Genomic DNA, 21292 nt, shown 5'->3' on the forward strand with positions numbered 1-21292 from the left:
GACTACATTCCCGAATCGGCATACAGACGTTAGTCATCCTAGCGTAATCCTAGCGTCAAATCTCTTCTAGATATTACTCAGACAAAATATATGGAAAAGTTTTTTTTTTCAAATGACATCGCTAGCTGGCAATCAGTACAAACTAGCCCCTCCTTCCCACTTTTACCTCCTTCCCTGTCCGGCGGGCCATTGCGGGACCGAATCGCGTCAGTACGGTGCACTGGCTGCGGTGAGATTGAGGAACCTGGCTTACAACATCTTACTCACTTTGCAGTCTTTTCGTCGTACATGTGGATACACTCTTTCCTGCAACTGTCGACGGCATTTGAGAACATGCCCTATGCTTCTTGGATACTTCGCGAACCGTATTGTGTTCTTATGAATCGCAACGAAAGAGTTTGTCGAATCTGGTACTTATCTATTTAAACGTATAAGGTACGACTATTACGTTACGCAAGTTGGTTGAGGTCCTAGTTTTTCTATTTCACTTTCATATGGTAAACCAAACAACGTCAGGCTATAGAGCAAAATACCGATATGTACTTACCGAGCAGTTGAAGCAAAGTTGTTGGAAGCTCTCGCCGCAACCATGGCCGCTCTCATCACCTCATCCCTTATTTTGGTGTTTGCACTAAAAATTAACTGTGGTTCTCAAGAAGCAAGCATTGCTGAAACTTGGCAAGTTTAGAACGACAGAAAGCTTAGTTAGATGACTAAGATTCGTTACGAAATAAGGTAAGACGTGAGGCCACGAACAAAAGATAAAAGAAGCCTGTGATGGAGAAATATGTACAAACGAAAAAAAAACATTCGGCCCATGATCGAAAAATCTGGCGCTCCCTGTCAACCAGGCACACGTGCAGGTGTACGAGAGAGATAACTGCTTCAGCATTTAATTTTTTTTTCTTTAGGCAAGTTTAGTGCAGGCTGGCTCACGCATGAGAACGCGAAGATAAGAAATGGCCGTAAGAAAAAGAAATTAGTCCTGCGTATTTCATATATATTTCATATCGATCAGGGTTAAAAAAAAAAGGAGGCATCAACGTAGCTTTTGCAGCTGCCAATAAGCTGGGTAAAATATGCGTCACCATTCAGAGAAGAAATAAACGGGTAAAGGATAGAAATAGTACAGGTATTTTAGATGCGAAGCAGCTTATGGCGGTGTTCAGTCTGGCGTGCGGCATGACCACATGTGCGTCCTCTCCCCCATTTGTCTTCTCCTACGCTCCCTCACGCTCAAGTTGTCTGCAAAGGTAACAAAACGCTTCCTCAGCAGATCGGCGTCCACACCTTCATTGCGCATGCGCATCTCCTCTCCCCCTCTCTTTCTTACACTCCTCCCATCTCACACTCCCCGTGGAGGCGCGATTGTGAGCCAGAGCGCGTCTGCTTTGGTTAGCGCGGGATCATGTTCGATGTCTCTGGCATGTGCGTTGAGGGACCAGCTGCAGTGTTATAGTCATGGTCACCGGCAGCGTTGGTCAGGTAGAGGTTCTAAATGGTGACGCACCTGTCTAAAGTGACTTAGACGAGTTTCTGTGGGTGCCATTCACCATCTTCCCGCTGCTTCACATCCATATACGGTTCCCTTTAGCGGGATGTGCTGCAAATTTGTTGCGTAAAACACCGCAATAACTGCGGACTTTCGTACGGGTAAGTTCCATCCAGGTGTGGCCGCTCGTGAAAGATGATACTTAGATGCGTGGTATAGAACACCAGCTGGTCGAAATTTCCGCAGCATTCCACTACGACTTCCTGCATAATTCTATTGTAGTTTTGGTACGCTAAACCCCAACAACTATCATTATAATTATGAAAGATAATGAATAGGAGTAGAATGGTCAGAGGTACAGAAGAAACATAGTCTGAGAGAGAAGTAGCCGAGCTCAGAGGCAAAGACCCTCTAGTTGGCCGATTAATATTGGTGGTCTGAGTGGACAAGAATTAATACCACGCTGGCACACATTTCAGATGGAAAATAAACTTTATTGGAACAACGTTACAATATGAAACAGTTGTTTATAATAGTCCTCTCACACGAGGTTCTGAGCAATAAAAGAAACAAAGAGCAGTGTCTTAATTTTAGCCCAGAAGTCAAGATTCGGGAACTGTTTTTTTTTTCTGTCTATAAATGAACGCTTTGAAGCCACTTATTAGGTACACAAAAAAAAAAACTGACATACGAAACCTACTTCGCTATCTCAACTGCTTTGTATTTTCCGTCTTATTGTCAATATGTGTCCAATATTGGTGAAATTATCAGAGCGATACCTAGTTCTCAGAACACTCTCAAAGCATCTTTATTTCTGAAGCAATGACACCAAATGAAAAAAAAAAGGTTTGTGCGTGTATGTTACAGTTGCTAAGGAAAAACATGAAATGATTTGTGAAATCTCAACATCTGATGTGTTACGCCAATACCTTTGGAAAATTATCCCCCCACATGTCGCAGTAAGTGAGATTAGCAGAGAAAGTCGTGTTTGAGTGAGCGGTAACGTGTTTAATTTTGTCTTTTGTAGCCTCATAATTTGGTGTTGACCTGTCATCCTCTTGACAGGTTTACACCAAAAGTTCCCTATTCATCTTCCTTAATTAGTACGTCTCATTGGGCAATTCACGGAATTCCACAAGGACCAACGAGGGCACATTCAACCCAGCATCGATTGCTAGGAACATTTGTATATTACATGGCATGGATCTGTTTACATTATCATGACATGCTCGGACGCTACCGTCTATGATACAAGCTCGCATTGACGACGTATGTTAGTGACGTGTCTTTACATTCACAACTTTATCCTAATAATCTTGCAGTGAAACAAAAAGAAAAACACCCAAGACTGCATTTATTATAATGAATAGCTTCACAAAGTGTGTTTGGGGGAAAGGGAGATCTCTCTCACACCCATCTGTACAGAGCTCGCAAATTGAAACGCGAAAATTTAGGACTAACTATTTATTGCACGTATACCTTCATTTCCAGCGGTGGCAGCTCGTGCTATATCGGCGTTATATTGACTGTGAAACTTACTTAATAGATAACACTATCCTAAACAACCAAATTTGCGGTGACATGATAATGTTTTTGAGTATTTTATCTTAGCAGTCGTCATATAGTACGAAATGTGATATGGCGTACCAATCCATAAGTACTTTAGACACGGCACCGCAGATGTAGATGTACCTGATTCAGCGTACTCATGCTAACCAAAAGCTGTTTTGAAAACCTGCCTGCATTTCACGTAGCCGATCAAATACACAGTATTTGAAAAAGTACGTTGTGTCGACCTTTCCTGCCTCATGCACACCTGAAGTGTAGTGAAAGGGTCACAAAAACAAAAGAACATTGCCTTAGGGTTTTACTTCTTGCGTTTTGATTGTGCATATATCATTTAAACCAGCAATTAGGCTCCTTGCTTCGTCATATCGACAGCACGTCTTTTTTTTTTCAATATGTGCTTTACAAGTGCGAATGCAAAGCGCAATATGTTAAGCCTTATGGTGTTATGGAACAAGCAACGTGCACATCCCAAATGTTGCGTTGTGTAAATCGTACTACAATAAGCACCATTCCGCGGTAGTGCAGTCATATCAGGCTGCTGTCACCGGATGATCGTCTCTAAACAGATCACTTCTTTTTAAATTGAAGTCAATTCTCGAATAGGTATACCGGTGATCAGAGGTGCACTCTTTGGAGCCACGTCAAGAACGCGGCACTCCAGAGAAATCCTTAGAGGCCCACGATCCGGGCACAAATGAAATCACCGCTAGCTTTCAAGCGGACCGTTTTCTGGGAAGATACTCACAGGGACGTAAAATTTCTCTAGCCTTTGCTTAAGATGACCCTTTTCATGTTGCAACGACATGGGAAAAATCTCGGTAGCTAGTCTCTGCTAACATTTTTTTTAAACGTTGCGCATGGTAAGGCGGCCATTGAGCCATTCCTATCTTAATAAGTACCAACATTGTTGAAACTAAACGGCCCAGTGTCGCCGACGTCAACCGCAAGGGGCCCGAAGAAAAAACACGTGCGCGTATTCTGTCTAGTGTGACCGAGGTCAGTTCCGAGCACAAGATAGATTCACAAAAGTGATAAGCATTCTCCAGACCTGCCTTATCTGGCGATGCCAAACCCAATCACGGACGGACTTGAGAGGGGAGATTGCTGTGCCGCGTTCGTTTCTACTCCCGTAGCAGCCTAATTTTGCTTCTTCAGCTCACTGTAGGATGGACATTCTAGTGTTGTTGCTGTCGCACACAGAAAACTCCTGTGCACGGTGCCTATAGAACCGACCATCATCCCTGGCCTTTTGAAGCGTTGCTTGTGCGCCGACGCATCCCTGATTGGCCACGTGACGCCAAGGACTCAGTGGCGTCACACTCATCTGGACCTGGACAGTAACGCTGGCACCAGCAGTGGCACGCACAGCAGCGTCGACGACAGCGCCGTGCTGGATCTCACGGAAGCGGCTGCGCTGTACCGAGACACCTGGCTGCTGGGCGTGGGCTTGAGCGTGTAGACGGCCGTGCGCGGATACCAGGTGGTGATCGAGACGACGGACTTCTTGGGGCGACGCGTGCTCGTGCCCGCTCCCGAACCTACCGGAGACGCTGAGGACGAGACGATGGGACTCGGCGTGGCCTCGTTGCTCGCAAGCGGCAGGGCTCGAGCCCGGGGGCACTTGTAGGATAACCTGCGCACGACGTAGAAATAATGAGCGAATTTGTATACGCCTTCACCCGGATGAACCTCGTTAAAGAAAAGCAAACAGTTTTGTTTAAAAAGAACATAAGTCCCAACGAGCATGCTTCAGTGTTCAACACCTAGTTCACATGTATCAGCGCTCATCTGCGAACAGTCGGCCATTCGAGGCAGCAACATCGTGATCGTCCACCGCTAATCAGCAGCATCTTGAACTTCCTTTCAAGACATTAATAAATATTCAGGATTTTTTATTACTTACGAGTAGTATGACTTCCCGCAACGGTCGATGAGAAAAGCCATGGAGTGGTCCATGATGGTCCTCGCTCGGTTGCCGCAAAGCCTCAGCAAGGGCTCGCTGACACAACTCTTGAACTGGCTGTACGAACTGCATTTCAAAGCATGGCACGGAAGAGCGAGCATTTCAGTGCTGACTTCGCAAAAGCTTCTCAAAGGGTGGCTTGTAAGTACTAGTGTTCGAACAGCAATATTGATTAGTTGAGCATACACTAGGTTATCGAGAGTCGCAGCAATCGGATATCCAATCAGATAAAAGATCGAATCCAATGTCGAGGGCGTTCTTATCAATACACAAAATAGAAACTCCCTAAATCTGCAATTGGGGAAACTGCATAGACTTCGTTTGGCAAGAGTAAGGCTTACCTAGAATATCTTATTTGATACCTAAACTATCCGATACACATTCGCAACTGGACGTCTGGCTAGCCGATGAGCTTTTAGTCATTAACAACTGAAATGCACTACATAATATTTCTGATACAGGCAGAATGCTATTGAACGAATGCACTGATCGAGAGTCTTACGCACCAGCATATGTGATCGTGCCTGGATGCCGGGTTGGTTACTTGATCCACCATGGCTGTGTAGAAGACGCCGCAGTTGTCGACGGAGACCTTGCGGAAGCAGGAAGCGTTTTGCAGGTACTCTGAGGAGGAGCCATTAACAAGGTATACTTGTAATATATCAGTTCGCTCTTTAAAGTAAACAACCGTTTACAACATCCATTGTCCTGTGCACCGGAGGAAATAAAGTTTCGCGGTCAGAATCAGAACTGGTTTTATTTAGTCACCAGATCGTTACAAAATTTTTGTATACAAAATGAAGTCCCATAGTCAGGGACCGAATTGGAACCTCCTGAAGTAGCGAATACAGAAAAAAATAGTTTCAGCAGTAATTAGTGGTACAGACAACAAGCAATAAAATAAATCACAGGCAAAAAAAGTTCTACCTTAAGAAAATTAATAGCAGAAAGCAGGACCAAAAACCAAAATCAGACAAGGTAAAAAATAAAGGTAACTCAACTCTCCCAAACAGTTTCCAGACAATTACATAATGAAAGATTGTGAAATAAAGGATGAAAACGACAACAAAACAGTCACTTCTAATTTCAGCAATGTGGAATGATGATGAGATGCTTCGTCAACTGTACGGTGTGAAAACGCACAGTGGTATTCACCCTCTACAAAAGAGGTTCTCTTTGCAGATATCTACATCGCTATAAGCTTGTTATGTTACATTACGCCCTCTCTGGGAAGCGGCACATACAGTACATAACATCAAAGCTAACCGCTCATTATGATATTTAAAAAGAAATTTTTCATTTGCATCTGCCCAATTGAAACGACTGCTATATATAAGCTATGTCCGCCCCAAACTGGAATATGCCTAATCCATCTGGGATCCTCATCAAGTCACATTAAATAACGAAATTGAATCGGTACAAAATCGCGCTCTTCGTTTCATCATAGGTAATTATCATCGCTCTGCTAGTATTTAATTAATGAAGAGTGCGCTTCCTAATCCATTACTCTCTATTCGCAAAAATGTATCACGCATTTCATTGTTTCATAAAATCTATCACCACAATGTTTTCCTTCACTCACTTCAAATTCACACAGCACCGTATCATACAACTCGCCATGATCACGTGCACAAGGTCAGCGTCAACACATTAGTACGTTCAAAATCATTCTTTCCTAAGTCCTCAATAGATTGGAATAACCTACATGCATCATTATTAAGCATCACCGACCCCACTCGGTTTAAAAATGCACTAATAAACTTGGAAACGTGAATTGTATTAACCGCGGCGTAAGTGTTGTTGGATGTTTAGTGTATTCTTTGTTGTTTGAGTTCAGTTGGCTTCTAATAAAGTGTGTTCTTTGCATGTAAAACTTTATCATTATATTTATCTTTACGTTAATGTGTTTACATAATCCTGTATTTATTTAGTTGTTTTACTATATTTCCGCCCTTTGCATCTATAATGTACAGATGTACCCTGAGGGATTCACAAAAGATAGATAGATAAATAAATAAATAAATAAATAAATTTCTTTATGTGGTCCTCTTCGCCGTTTATAACGCTATAAGCACCGACACGATCGACGATGAAGGTTCAACCATGCCTTTGCTTACTGAAGGAACTTTGACACACCACAAAGTAACGGAGGTCCTACAGTACTCACAGTCCCGACCTGGCAAATTCCCTCTACACCTTGACGAACAGTAGTGTGTCTTTCAGCACTGTTTTTGGTAATAGTGATTTACCACTGCCGACTTCTATTGCAATGCAACCCTGTATGTTATGATATATAGACAATTGAGCACACCTCTTCAAAATAATGCTTTCGTCTCCTCCTTTTGTGCGTTTGTTATTATTGCGATAGCAATTATACGGACACTCTCAGCTGGATTTCGCCACCGGCGTCGGTGTCGACGTCATGCACCGTATATGTATACGTATCTATGTATATGAAAACGCAAGAAAGAAAAAAATCTAGAAAAAGTACTCCGGCGTGTGGAATCAAACGTGGGACCTCCGCGTCGTGAATGCGAGGCGTTAACCACTGACTGAGCCAACCAAAAGATACCTCTTTCGACGTTTAAACGGCAAGGTATTTATACCTACCACTTACTGCTGTTGGTGGGCATATCGGGGGGAGGGCGGTTAACTATTGTGTTTTCAGCATTATCAGCAAGATGGCGCACAGAGCGCGCGGCGGCTCTCATCTCTCACGCGTACTTTGACACGCGGAGAGGAGGGGAGTGGAGGGGACGATCTCTCGCAAGTCCTTATCTCCCGGTGGGGAGGATCGTACGTCTTGGCTGGCGTCTGGCTTGCACTGGAATGGTTCTGTTGTAGTTACGGGGTACACAAAGGTTACTGCAAACGTTGCACAGCATCCGTTTGCGAAAAGAGCATGCTTTTAACACACAGCGAAGTAACAACTGAGACGCTTATTCACGTTCATCGGTATATACCTGTGAGTACGTTTCGTGCGTCATTTGTGCGTGTGAAACGCGGGGCACGTTTCGACCTGCCTGCCATTCTGCGCGAGACTTTCCAATTTGTTGCACTTCTTTGTTTAATTTCCTTCGGAGCGTGTCAAAGAAAAACTGTTCTGTTCAACAACTGTGGAGTAATGTGACACCGTGCTTGTGATTCTCACTTTCGTAGTCTCTCTATGCAGGAGTGATTGAGCAGCTTATCCGAGGAAGGAGGAGCAGATGTAGAAAAAGGAATGGCAAGAAGATCAACTAGATGAGCGTGCGATTTGCTATCCTACACTGGGAGAAGGGGAAGGAGGAATTTAAAGATAGCGAGATAGAAAGAAGGAACATAAGAAAAAAATGTGAGTCTAAACTAGACTGCTGAGTTCGGTAGTAGTGGACGCAGGATTTCAGGAGTACCACGTTTCACTATAACTTTTCCGAGTAACTACAGAAAACAGCACCCGACTATTTCACAGTTGCTCTTAGTCTCTCCTACATTGAGTAAAGACATCCAACTACGGCTATAGACACCTCTTTACATTTATGAATATCTTCCATTACGGGACCTATATAAACGCTACAATCAACTTCGTCTCACATTCGATAAAGCGAGCTACGTCACTCATAGCAACAGCATGAAGCACTCCATCATGGAAACCACTTGTGGCATGATAGCCAGGGAATGGCCCGCCGTGGTGGACAAGTGGTTATTGTTCTCGGCTGCTGACCCTATGGTCGCAGGTTCGATCTCGGCCACGGAAGTCGCGTTACGATGGAGGCAAAAGGCTCGATGTCAGCGCACGTGAAAGAATGACAGATGATTTAAATTTCCGGAACCTTCCACTATAGCACCTCCGATAATCATATCGTAAAACCTTAGATATTGATACAAGTCATCATTAACATCAACAAAGGCACCATAAAGGCGATGAAGATGACGATTGAATAAAAGCGCGGGGGGGGGGGGGGGGTTATTGCCACTCCGCCATCTTGGTTCAAGGACACTGTGTACTCCGTCTAAAATCGGTAAATATATTTCTACCCTCTGCCTACCCTCCTCCGTGACAATATTATTATTAGCCACGAAATTTTTAAAAAAAGTCACTGAATGAACACATCTTTCTTTTTTTTTAATTAAGCGAGAGTGACACACTGGAAAGTTGCATCGTCGCATATGCCTACTAAGCACAAGGCAGGACCGGTAATTACATCGTGACAATGTCCAACCGCGAATGTTATCTCAACAGACCAGTATCGAACAAAGCCTTGTGCAGTCGTTCAAGCTTACTGAGCCATACGTCGCGAAAAAACGAAATCAGGCTAATCGCACTCAGAGCGAAGCAAGTCAACAACCCGTTTCCGTTTCATACCGCGTATCTACGCGTCGGTCACTTCATACAGAGACGGTCCCGAGGCAACAACGGCCGGGGCCGCACAGAAGCGTCCGCCATTGTTCGAGGTCACATTCCATACTGCGCCACGGTAGAATGCGTTTCCGACTTCAACCATGCAGCGTGCGGAGTTTCTCCCCCCCCCCCCCCTGCCCCCGTCGATCACGCCTATTATAAAAAGCACACCCATTGTCGATTTCGCCGTACCGTAAATAACTGTAGCGAGAAGAATGACACAAGCATATCGAAAACGGAAGACCAAATGCTGGTCCACGGGACATACTTCCGTCAAAGCATTGAATGCGGAACCTTATGCGCAACAACCGACAAAGTTTCTTTTTTCTATTTTTATCCGAGCCACGGATGTAACGCGACAACGCAACTTGCAGTCGGAAAACGCGCTGATCGCATCAGCGGGCGTCACGAACTGTTATGGCGCATCTCGCTCAAACAGACTTCGGACGACACGGCGGAAGAACATACCCCCCCCCCCCCCCCGTCTTCCCTTTACCTTTTGTGATACACAACTACGTCCATAAGCGCCCGCAATGTTATGCCTCTTCTGTGCTAATTTCCTGTTTCCCTTTTTTGCCTTGCCAAAAGCGACTCGCAGCGTGGTGGATGTTTGTTTCTCTTCTACGGTAGCTCACCGTTACGTATACCCTGCTAAGGCCGATTGCGTTTCCACGTAAACAGTTTATATCTGACTGTGTTCTATCATGCTCGCACATCAAATACTGACATTCTTGTGCTAATTACCCATTCATTTTCAATTCGCGTATATGCACGTCTCTCATTACCAACATTGCGCATCCATCGTCATTACGAGTTTCCTCTTGACGCATTCTTCGTTCTTACTTAACATCACGAAGATGGGCACAATGTTAAAAGACTGTGAGAAGAACGATGTGTTACTTTGTTCTGTACGCTTATTCTTTTCTTTTTATATGTTGATTTTGATTTCACGCTGTCCACACCACCGTGATGTACACAACCAAAGTAGTTAGAACATCGCAAATGTCGATTACTGTGAACGCTATGATGACATTTGAATTGTGTAACATTAAAAGTAAACTTCGCATGTAATGCATGGATAATATGATCGTGAATATATTTATTATTTTATATTTATTTATTTTCAGATACTGCAGCCCCGTTATGGGGCTATCGCAGGAGTGGGTACACAGCAAGAAATAATAAAAAGGTGCAAAACAAAACAGCTGAATACACAAGTACATTGGCAGATCATAGAAATACAAAAATTTTACAAACAGAGTTATACAAACAAAGAAAGGTTTACAGCACATCGTCTTTCAATGCCTTGAAAAATTCATCCTTCTGCAAAGACCGAATGTGACCTGGTATGAGGTTCCACATTTCAATACATCGAGGAAAAAAGGTGTATTTGAAGAAATCAGTACGAGGATGAAACACAGATACATTAAGTGCGTGGCTGTTTCTGGTGGATGATGGTTTAGCAGGTGTTATGTAGTTGTTGTGTGGTGAATATTGCGGTGAATTAAATAGAGAGTGAAAAAGTTTCAGAGACTCGATGTCTCGTCTTTTAGAAAGTGATGATAGACCAAGCTGCGCTAGATGGCATGATGGTAAAAAATTACGATCATAGCGTCTGTAAATGAATCGAATGAATCGAATAGCTTTTTTCTGGATGGATTCAACGCGTTTTATGTCAGTGATTTTATAAGGGTACCATACAGTGGCTCCATACTCAAGGATCGGTCGTATTACAGTCATATGGTGGTAATATTTAATCATTTGGATATTATACTAGTTGCGACATTATAAAGATGCGAAGATTGTAGATGTCGACCTTTGGCAACATTAGTGCGATACCTTGAAATTGAGATACCGCTAATAACAAACAGTCATGGTTCCACAGCAATACATAACATAAAATACATATAATACATGCAAACCTTATATTTCTTTAGAGTGAGCAATAATGACGTGAAACTTTCACCTTCTGAACTTGAATAATGTCGTACACTGGAGCTCTGACACTGACAGGTGGAACTCCGTACCTTCGAAGTGCAACCTATTCTAAATCATATTGGAAGGTACGGTATCAACAGGGGCGCCAGGTAGAGCCCCCAGGTCGGAAAATAACGGCGAAGCATGACACTAGGGTTGAAAAAAGCAACTCATACGCTAACACACTTCAAGTCGACTCACTCATATGCAGATGGAACCTTGAGTCCGGGTATTGTGTAATATTTCGCTGAATTTGAGTCCGAGCGTGTCCAATCGAGGACAAGTTTGGCGAGTCCGAGTAAGCCCTAAGCTATATATTTCTCTACTTTCTCGGAGAGAGCATCACTTCTGCTTTTTTTTTTCGTCATGGGGACACAACACATGCATTGCATGTCAAGCAATCAGTTGACACTGCTCACACGTGCAGAAGCTCCAAACATTGGGTGGTCACGGGGAAGCAGCAATTTGCTGTCGTCGTGTGAAAGCTTACGGATGTTTAGACAGTGCTTGTTGAGGTTCCGTGTAACGGTAATTTCGGTGAAACGTCGGCACTTTGCAAATTCGCAAATGACGTCGTCTTTTCTCAGTGCACGCTACAGAATCTCTGGTTGGGCATTGTTGGAAGCTGGAGTGTCCAACAACGATTGACTGGCATCCATACTGTCACCAATAAATATAACGCCTGGCACTATAAAGACTCTTTATTTAGGGAATACTTGTGCCCGTAAACTCAAAACTAAATGGTCGGCAAAAAATGTCCCTTTCTCACTGTCTCAAACTTCGCCGGTCTCTTCTTCTTCACCATTCGAGTCTCGTGCCGGTCCAGTCCCGTAGCATTGTGGCGCGATCGGGACGGTGTTCTATGGCGCGGTTTTCTTGCCACTTGTGTGGAGGCTTTTACGAACTCAAATGGTTGCACGTGTCTTCTGCGAATGTCGCTTCCCCCGCCCCCTCCGTTCGCACGCCTATAGGCGTGCGAACGGAGGCGGGCATCCCCACTGTCCTCCATCTTTCGCGCTTACAGCCCTTCTCATTGGATAAGAGAGCAGGTGGCGCTGAACTTCGAACCTCCTCCCGCCAAACGGAGAACCCTACGCATGTCCGTGCTGGCAACTGTTCTTTCCAGCAGATTCACATTGATGTACATAGGCACCACACTTGGCAATACCTGTCACCAGAGTCGTTGTCACTGTCTCTTCACTCCGGGGGACGCTGATGGTCGGTCATTAGAAAGAGCGGCGATGGGAGGTTTGTGTGTTATAGTTGGGTGGTCCCCTAATCACCAGCGAAGTTAGGGTTTCATGCATAGGCACTGACCGGGTGGAGTTGATATGCGTCCAGGTTGACTGCAGTCCTAAATAGTGGGCCTCGACTGTTCGGCGGAGTGTTGGTCTTCCGGCTTCCGAAACCGAGTGGCTCTATCGACGGAGGGGTCGCAGCGTGTAACGAGCGTTGGAGTTGGCAGGTCTCATGACATAGCTGACCGTTCCTATATAAACGGTTGGCTGATTGAGCGTGGCCGGCTGGTTGGCTGCCAAACTGGTTGGCTTTCGAGGCACCTGTCCTAAAGTGGTTCGTCCCTGGGAATCGTTACACTCGAGGGATCCTGTTAAGGGGATGACTGCTGTAGGCTATGTACGACTCCACTTCATGTAGAACGATGGAAGTACAAACAAGCCATTAGTTTCCTCTTGTGCATGTTTTCCTACACGTTTAGCCACTTTTTGACGTCTAGAAAGATACTTAAACTTTTTTTGCAGAGATCTGAGAATTAGGATGGGGGAAAGAAAAAGGAAAAATGCAACAGGTCCGCTGTATCCACAGTCTTCGCTCCACCTTCCGTAGCTGCCTCATTACATTTTCATGAAATCAAACAATTATCCATTACTTAGACTCTTCCGGCTCCCAGGTTCTACATCACGTTAAGTGACGCTGGAAAGGAGGCTGCAAATCAAAGTTGAATGCATACAAGGCGAGATACCCAACATTAAGCCTTTCACAAAACGATAATCCGTGGTTGATAGGCTGAATTTAGGAGTTGTCATAGTATGTTTATATAGGCCCTGCGTTTTTTTCCCGAGAGACCTATACTTTGTGAAGAGAAATGCAGAACAGAACAAAGCAAAATATAATGACGTCCAGATGTCTGTAACAGCACGTTCGCGACTTCTTAGGGCCAGAAGCTTTCCATTACATGGAACAATAACAGGGACAGATCATTACTTCAACTTAGGCTAAGCTACACTAACTCGGAGTAGACGGAGCAAAGCTGTACGACAAAGAAAATTACAAGCCCTTTCGCTTCGCGAAAATGAGGGCAAGCAAGCTTAACGTCTGCGGGTTTGACGCACTAATTCTCTTTCTTTCTATCTTTCTTCCTTTATTTCTCTTTCCTTCTTTCTTTCTTCTTTCTTTCTTTCTTTCTTCCTTTCTTTCTTTCTTTCTTTCTTTCTCAATGCGCAATGCTCGCTTCGAACTGTTTCCTTACTCATGCCGGGAATGGAACCTCGATCAACATGGGCTTCGCAGCGCAACCCTTCATTTTTACTCTGCGACAACGAGAGTCATGCGTTCCGATTCATTAAACTATGACATGTGGCAACCAGAATTCACGAGTGACTTCGACAAAAAGATTACAATGCCACATCAGAAACGGCTGATTGCTGACAAGTCCGCGATCAAGAGAACATCAGTTGTACTGAGTGAACCAGTTTGCAGTCTAAAGGGGGCCTCATGTGTCTATGACTGACAACCTACAATAACAGACTTTTGTGTTGTAAAAACACCTTTATTTCAGGGCATTAGTTATAGACACGCAAGCGCACTTGAAGGTGGAAACTTATTTACTGTGTACAAATACACAGGCGACTGGTGTATCTACACGCAAGCGCACTTGAAGGTGGAAACTTATTTACTGTGTACAAATACACAGGCGACTGGTGTATCTTCGAAAGTAGCATTTCTGTACGCTCATCATCATCATCATCATCATATTCATCATCATCAGCCTGACTACGTCCACTGCAGGACAAAGGCGTCTCCCATGTTCCGCTAGTTAACCCGGTCCTGTGCTTGCTGCTGCCAATTTATACCCGCAAACTTCTTAATCTCATGCCCCGCCGCGGTGGTCTAGTGGCTAACGTACTCGCCTGCTGACCCGCAGGTCGCGGGTTCGAATCCCGGCAGCGGCGGCTGCATTTCTGATGGCAGCGGAAATGTTGTAGGCCCGTGTGCTCAGATTTGGGTGCACGTTAAAGAATGCCAGGTGGACAAAATTTCCGGAGCCCTCCACTACGGCGTCTCTTATAATCATATGGTAGTTTTGGGACGTTAAACTCCATATATTAATCAATCAATCAATCATTTCTTAATCTCATCTGCACACCTAACTTCTGTCTCCCCCTAACTCGCTTGACTTCTCTGGGAATCCAGTTAGTTACCCTTAATGACCAGCGGTTATCCTGTCTACGCGCTACATGCCCGACCCATGTCCATTTTTTCTTCTTGATTTCAACTATGATATGCTTAACCCCCGTTTGTTCCCTAATCCACTCTGCTATTTTTTTGTCTCTTAAGGTTACACCTACCATTTTTCTTTCCATTGCTCTCTGCGTCGTCCTCAATTTAAGCTGAACCCTCTTTGTAAGTCTCCAGGTTTCTGCTCCCTAGCTAAGTACCGGCAAGATACAGCTGTTATATACCTTCCTCTTAAGGGATAGTGGCAATCTACCTGTCATAATTTGAGAGTGCTTGCCAAATGTGCTCCACCCCATTCTTATCGTTTTCGTTACTTCAATCCCGTGGTTCGGCTCAGCGGTTATTACCTGCCGCATAGTCTTTTACAACTTGAAGTGCACTATTACCTACCTCGAAGCGCTGCTTTCTTCCGAGGTTGTTGTACATTACTTTCGTTTTCTGCAGATTAATTTTAAGACCCATCTTTCTGCTCTTCTTGTCTAACTTCGTAATCATTAGTTGCAATTCGTCCCCCGAGTTACTCAGCAATGCAATGTCATCGGCGAAATGCAGGTTACTAAGGTACTCTCCATTAACTCTTATTTCTAACTGTTCCCATTCTAGGCTTCTGAGAACCTCCTGTAAGCATGCGGTGAATAGCATTGGGGAGATTGTGTCCGCCTGCCTTACACTCTTCTTGATTGGTATTCTATTGCTCTCTTTATGAAGCACTATGGTAGCAGTTGATCCCCTGTAGATTTCTTCCAGGATGTTTATATATATTTCATCGACGTCCTGGTTCTGCAGTGTCTGCATGAGGGCTGATATTTCTACTGAATCAAACGCCTTCTCGTTATCTATGAAGGCTATGTATAGAGGTTGGTTATATTCTGAGCATTTCTCAATTACCTGATTGATAGTACGAATGTGGTCGATTGTTGAGTAGCCTGCTCGAAATCCTGCTTGTTCCTTTGGTTGATTGAATTCTAATGTTTTCTTTACTTTGTTAGCAATTACCTTTGTATATAGCTTGTATACTACAGAAAGCAAGCTGATCAGCCTGTAATCCAAGTCCTTGTCATCTCCTTTTTTATGTATTAAGAAGATGTTAGCATTCTTCCAAGACTCTGGTACTCTTCCCGTCAGAAGACACCTCGTAAACAGGGTGGCTAGTTTTTCTAGCACAATCTGTCCTCCATCTTTCAGCAGATTTGATGTTACCTGATTCTCACCAGCAGCTTTGCCTCTTTGCATGCTCTCCAAAGCTTTTCCGACTTCTTCTATCATTACTGGTGGGGTGTCGTCTGGGTTACTGCTAGTTCTTATAGTATTAAGGTCGTGGTTGTCTCGGCTACTGTACAGATCTCCGTAAAACTCCTCCGCTATTTTCACTATCCGATCCATATTGGTAGTTATTTTGCCTTCTTTGTCCCTTAGTGCATACATCCGATTTTTGCCTATCCCAAGTTTCTTCTTCACTGCTTTGACGCTTCCTCCGTTTTTCAGAGCGTGTTCGATTCTCTCCAAGTTATACGTTCTTACATCGCATACCTTACGCCTATTAATACCTTACGCTCTTCGGCATCGGGTTATTTCCGGCACGACCCCTAAAACTGAGACTTTTCAAAGCTTCCATCAAAAACAAACACCAGGTAATGGCAATACACTGGCGGATCTTGCGCATTCCTGTCCGCGCACAACCGTATGGTTCCGAGAGGAACCGGACGGGGGCGCAACAGAGCGGCGAGCACTTTCAATGACGCGTAATCGACGGGAAGTTCGCGACGCATGCGCGCGCAACACCGCGTCGCCGTGCGCGGTTGCGAGCAGGGCCGGACGCACCGTCCACAGGTGACTGATTCTTTTCACGGGGTCTGCGGCGCAGACGGTGAGCGCTGTTCGCCGCATTTCGGCCCCGAGTAACCACGAAACGCGGAACTTCCCCCTTACGGGCAACGTATCCGTTCGCTCGTATATACGCCGCAAGCGTGAATTCTTTTCCGACTAGGAAAACTTTACTTTGTCGAGAGTGATAAAGTTAGGGCGAAAATATGAAGGCGACGGTGATTCGCACAAAACGCGTACGAACCAGTTCTTACATTCTTACAATGAGGAACGACAACAACACAAACGACAACGACAAAAAAGAGGTCACCTAAATCCTCGACTTGGATGTCTGTTAGGGGCACTCGCGAGCCGGCGTTCTTGTGCCTTCTTATATTCCTTCGGTTAACTAAAGTACAGCCACTGTAACTAAAGCATTTCTTCGCGCTGCCAAAACGGATCTCAAAGGCCACGTAGAAAGAAGCGCGTAGTGAAGACCTGCTCCGCCGGGGGCCGCTATGATCCCAGCTGCTCACAAGAAAGTTATCTGCTCTTTCAGTGAACTCATTAAGTTAACTTTATTTCAATGACATTTTCTAGGCACTTACATTCAGTAATCTTATGCCACGATGGTATACATATTCAATATAGCTCTTCATTCGAACCAGATAACGTCGAGTTTGTGCCAGTTTTGTTTTTTAGAAGACTTTTTCTGAATGTTTGGAAAACCACACGCAAGTGCTCGACTGAAAGGGCGTCGGAGAGAAAGAAGATGGTCACTCGGTGCTCGGGCCACTAAAAAAATGAAGCTTACAGAGATTCACGTGAAGCATGTGTGTGCCGCTCCTTCCATCGAAAAAGGAAAACAACAGCAATAGAGAGAGGAAGAGAGGTAGTGAAGTCTGATAGAGAGATGCGTTCAGCATGCTTAAAGATGTGGTTATTCGTATATGAGAAATCTTGGGCCCGTATTCACAAACCAACCTTATCCTAATGTATATTACTTGTCGATTCCATTGCGTTTAGTGTGTTTGATAAACAATGTAGGCCAGCATTCCCGAACCAATCCTGTAGCTATCTTTTACCCTAGTATCGTTCGCGCGCCCTTATGTCGCTCGCAGAATGTACAGAAACTTGAGGGAAACACGAGATTTGCAAGGTAATCCTAACTCTTCTGCAGTATGCATGAAGGCGAAAGACTTGACCACTCCACTCTATAGATACATTGCGGAAACATAACTTGGGATTAAACTTCATTGCCTCTGTCCGTTTGATTTCAACGTTGCACACCCCACCTCTATAGAGTAGCAAACTGGACAAAGTTTATAGAAACCACTGTGCGTTTCTTTCTTTCTATCTCTTCTTACATGCGTCACAGCTGCGAAATATATCTGACGCAATGTTCTTTCTTGTTGTTCCGTATACACCAGAGTCTGTATTCCCAAAAAGCTTACATACCATAGGGTTGTTTGTAAAGATAATATCAATGTAATCCTGATGCTAAACGCATTATAGAGCAAGCCAAAGGACATAGAACACTTGCGAATGTTCGTGAACTCGACTGCAGAAGTTTAGCAGAACAAATAATAAAGGCGTTTTAAAGCAACAAAAAAAAAAACATGCTCAATCGTTTCTGAATAGCCGAAAACTGCGAGAGTTTTGAGAACATGTGTTTGTTCGCGGTGATGTTCAGGAAGAGTATGACATTCCATTGCGCATTTGTACACAGGACGGAGTCAGTGGCCAGCACACCAGTGGATGTAGTTAAGATGTAGCTAAATACTAACTGACATTTTTTTTATTTTCTGTTGAGTTTTGAAGTGCTCAGCGACGACAAGACACTTAGTTACGAGGTGGACACAGCGCCGACTTTCAATAAATCATTTATTGTGCCAAGCAGTACAAGTATACAAAGGAACCAGACAGCAAAGCATGCAGGCGCATATGTACGTGATTAGAACTTCTAAGGCATGTTAAAGATAGACAAGGATAGCATAAAAGCGTAGAGAGAGAAATATTTATAAGATTACAAGGGCATCAATCGAAAAAAAAAACATTAACCGTCGAACATCCCGGTGTCTTGCCCTTTGTGTTCACTGCAGGTGTTAAAAAGGAATACGAAGACGCCCGAACTCACGCTCTTTTCATGTTTTAATGTAAACGGTATTTTAACGTAAACGGTGAAGCCAGCAAGCCATGCCATGAGCTAGCCGTAAATGGCGATACATCACTGGGCCTCCCGTAAATGCTCTCGTTGAACATTTCGCATTCGAACTAAAAGAACGTAATGCTCGTATCCTCACCTTTCTGGTAGCGCTCAGAGCTGCATATGGCGTGCACGGTGTCGATGGAATCTCCGACGGCGTTGTTGAACTTTGACCTCTGGTCCTCGGTGGCGCAGTCGGTCACGTAGCGCCGGATGCAGTCCACGAAGCGACTCCACATCCTGGTAGAATGAAAGAAGAGACGTCACAAGAAAGAGTGCTGTCGCTTTACAGCGTTATCTTCTTCGCATGTTATTTTCTGAAAGTTACATAAAACGCACTCACGTGCGAAGACGCAAGAATTGGTTGTCGCTGGAGTTTAGAAGTGCTCCTGCGTTACAGCCGGCTTTTCCAGTACACATGGTTAACAAAGATGGAGAGAGATAGGAGGAGGGAACAGCAAGGAAGTCAACCAGAGTTATATTATCGATCTTGCTACCCTACTCTAGGAAGAAGGAGAAAGGGAGAGAAGTGGGGAAGAACAGCGGGGATGACAGCAGGCGAATGGAAACAAACTAAAAAGAAGGTGCGGAGCAGGAGTACTATTATACCCTTTCCAATGGACCACATGCAAAAGGTTCAGTAAGGCTTTAATTGATTTTCTGTGTGACGAAAATTTTGGTTAGGCGTAATAATAATGAGACCTTGCAGACAATCATGCCAAGGAAAGTACTGGGCATGTCATTAAGAGTAACTGTAATGTAATTGTGGAGAAAGAAAAGTGGACTGAAATATAACTTGCCGTGGGCAGGGACCTGCCCACGGCAAGTTACCATTTAGTTCACTTTTCTTTCTTCACGTTTACATTACAATTACTCCTAATGGCATGCCCTATACTTTCCTTGGCGTGACAGTCTGTTAGATCTGATCAAAATTGTGTCTGATAAAGGAAACGAGCCCTTAAATGCATCCTTCTTGCAGACAGTTCAGGTTGGCATTCTAGCGCTGACTGTTCCGACAGGGGAGTGTCGTCAGGGTGGGTCAACACAACTGCCAGCGGCAGCCTGTGCGCACTGTGGCGAAGAGAGAGACAAAGAACGTGTTCTGCCGTTTTTTTCGCTGCCGCCGTGGTCGCTAGCAGCACTATCCTCCATGTTTATTTTGACGGCAAAGGATTCCTTGAAAGCGACATCAAGCCGCAGTCGGCAAAGAAGCGCCGCTGTCTCGAGTCGACAGAGGAGGCCGAGGTTGACGAGATGGGTCCCGCCTGAGTCGTTTACAGCGTACAAAACTGTACATAGTTAAGAAGCTACAGCCACCCGCATCCTGATAAATGTTCACGCATTTTACAATCAAATCCCCACACGAAATTAAAATGTATATATAGAAGACAATGAAGAACATAACCAGAACCACCTAGAAAAAAAAATGGCAGGATTAAAACACAGCTACATCTGGTAAAGATCATGCACAGTAGCTGTCAAAAGCTTAGAGACCACCATGTTTGAGAGAAGCTTGATTTTCCTTGTAACTTGTGGCTGTATTTGGTTGAACTGCACAATAAGTGTCGTCAGCACGTTTTGCTTCTCGAATGAAATCTAAATAATGACTGTCTGACGAACCAAAGACAATATTGAGCTTGATTCTTGTCTTGTATTCCATTAGGTTTTTTACGCTGACCAGAAATGGGTAATAAAACAAAACGCATTCGGCCGTTTTGCGTGCAAACACCGTAATTACGGTGTTTGCACGCAACGAAATCACATGGAATTCGTGCACGTGAATATTTTGACCAGCTGGATTTTTTCGACGTGCACAGTATTCTAAGCGCACGAATTTGTTTAGCGTTTGTTCCCCGTAGAGATGTTGCCGCCATGATCCATAGGAAATGGAGCTCGTGTCTCTAAGCTATAATGTCGGGTAAATAAACATGCGCGCAATAGGTCACTGCCATTACTCAAGCACACTCTCAATATTTAAAAGAGTTCATAAAATCAACAGAGTGCTAAAAACAGTTTTTTTTGTTGTTGTTGACATGAAGTAAGGAGACGTTGATGCACACATTAGGTGCCGGCTGCTCTTCATCCTTGATAAGTTTCTAACACATAGCACGCATGATTAGGTCTTCAAGAGTAAGAAGTTCTCAGCACCTACAGTATACAATCATAACACAAAATACAATATCTAACAGTTAGGACATGAGAATTTCACTCCGCCGCAGTGGTCTAGTGGTTAAGGTCTCGGTTGCTGACCCGTAGGTCGTGGAATTGAATCCCGGCTGTGGCTGCTGCATTCTCGATGGAGGCGAAACTGCTATAAACCCGTGTGCTCAGATTTGGCTGCATGTTATATATCAAGAACCCCAGATGGTTGAAATTTCCAGAGTCCTCCACTACGGCGTCTCTCATAATTATATAGTGGTTTTG

The 21292-nt window shown here is 44.3% G+C and overlaps 1 protein-coding gene across 1 annotated transcript in view; it reads right to left on the minus strand.

Moving 5' to 3' along the window:
* Positions 1–1965: 1965 nt before the first annotated feature.
* Positions 1966–21292, minus strand: part of LOC119163826 (uncharacterized) — a 124335-nt gene continuing 105008 nt past the window's right edge. Inside the window, exons 3-6 of the mRNA XM_075873653.1 lie at positions 18966–19108; positions 5531–5648; positions 4965–5090; positions 1966–4694 (exon numbers count right to left, since the gene is read on the minus strand). Of these exons, the coding sequence (XP_075729768.1) occupies positions 4382–4694; positions 4965–5090; positions 5531–5648; positions 18966–19108 (700 nt within the window). The 3' untranslated portion in view covers positions 1966–4381. The remainder of the gene's footprint in view (positions 4695–4964; positions 5091–5530; positions 5649–18965; positions 19109–21292) is intronic.

The sequence above is a fragment of the Rhipicephalus microplus genome, chromosome 9 (genome assembly GCF_043290135.1).
Source record: "Rhipicephalus microplus isolate Deutch F79 chromosome 9, USDA_Rmic, whole genome shotgun sequence".
In the NCBI taxonomy this organism is placed as follows: Eukaryota; Metazoa; Arthropoda; class Arachnida; order Ixodida; family Ixodidae; genus Rhipicephalus; species Rhipicephalus microplus.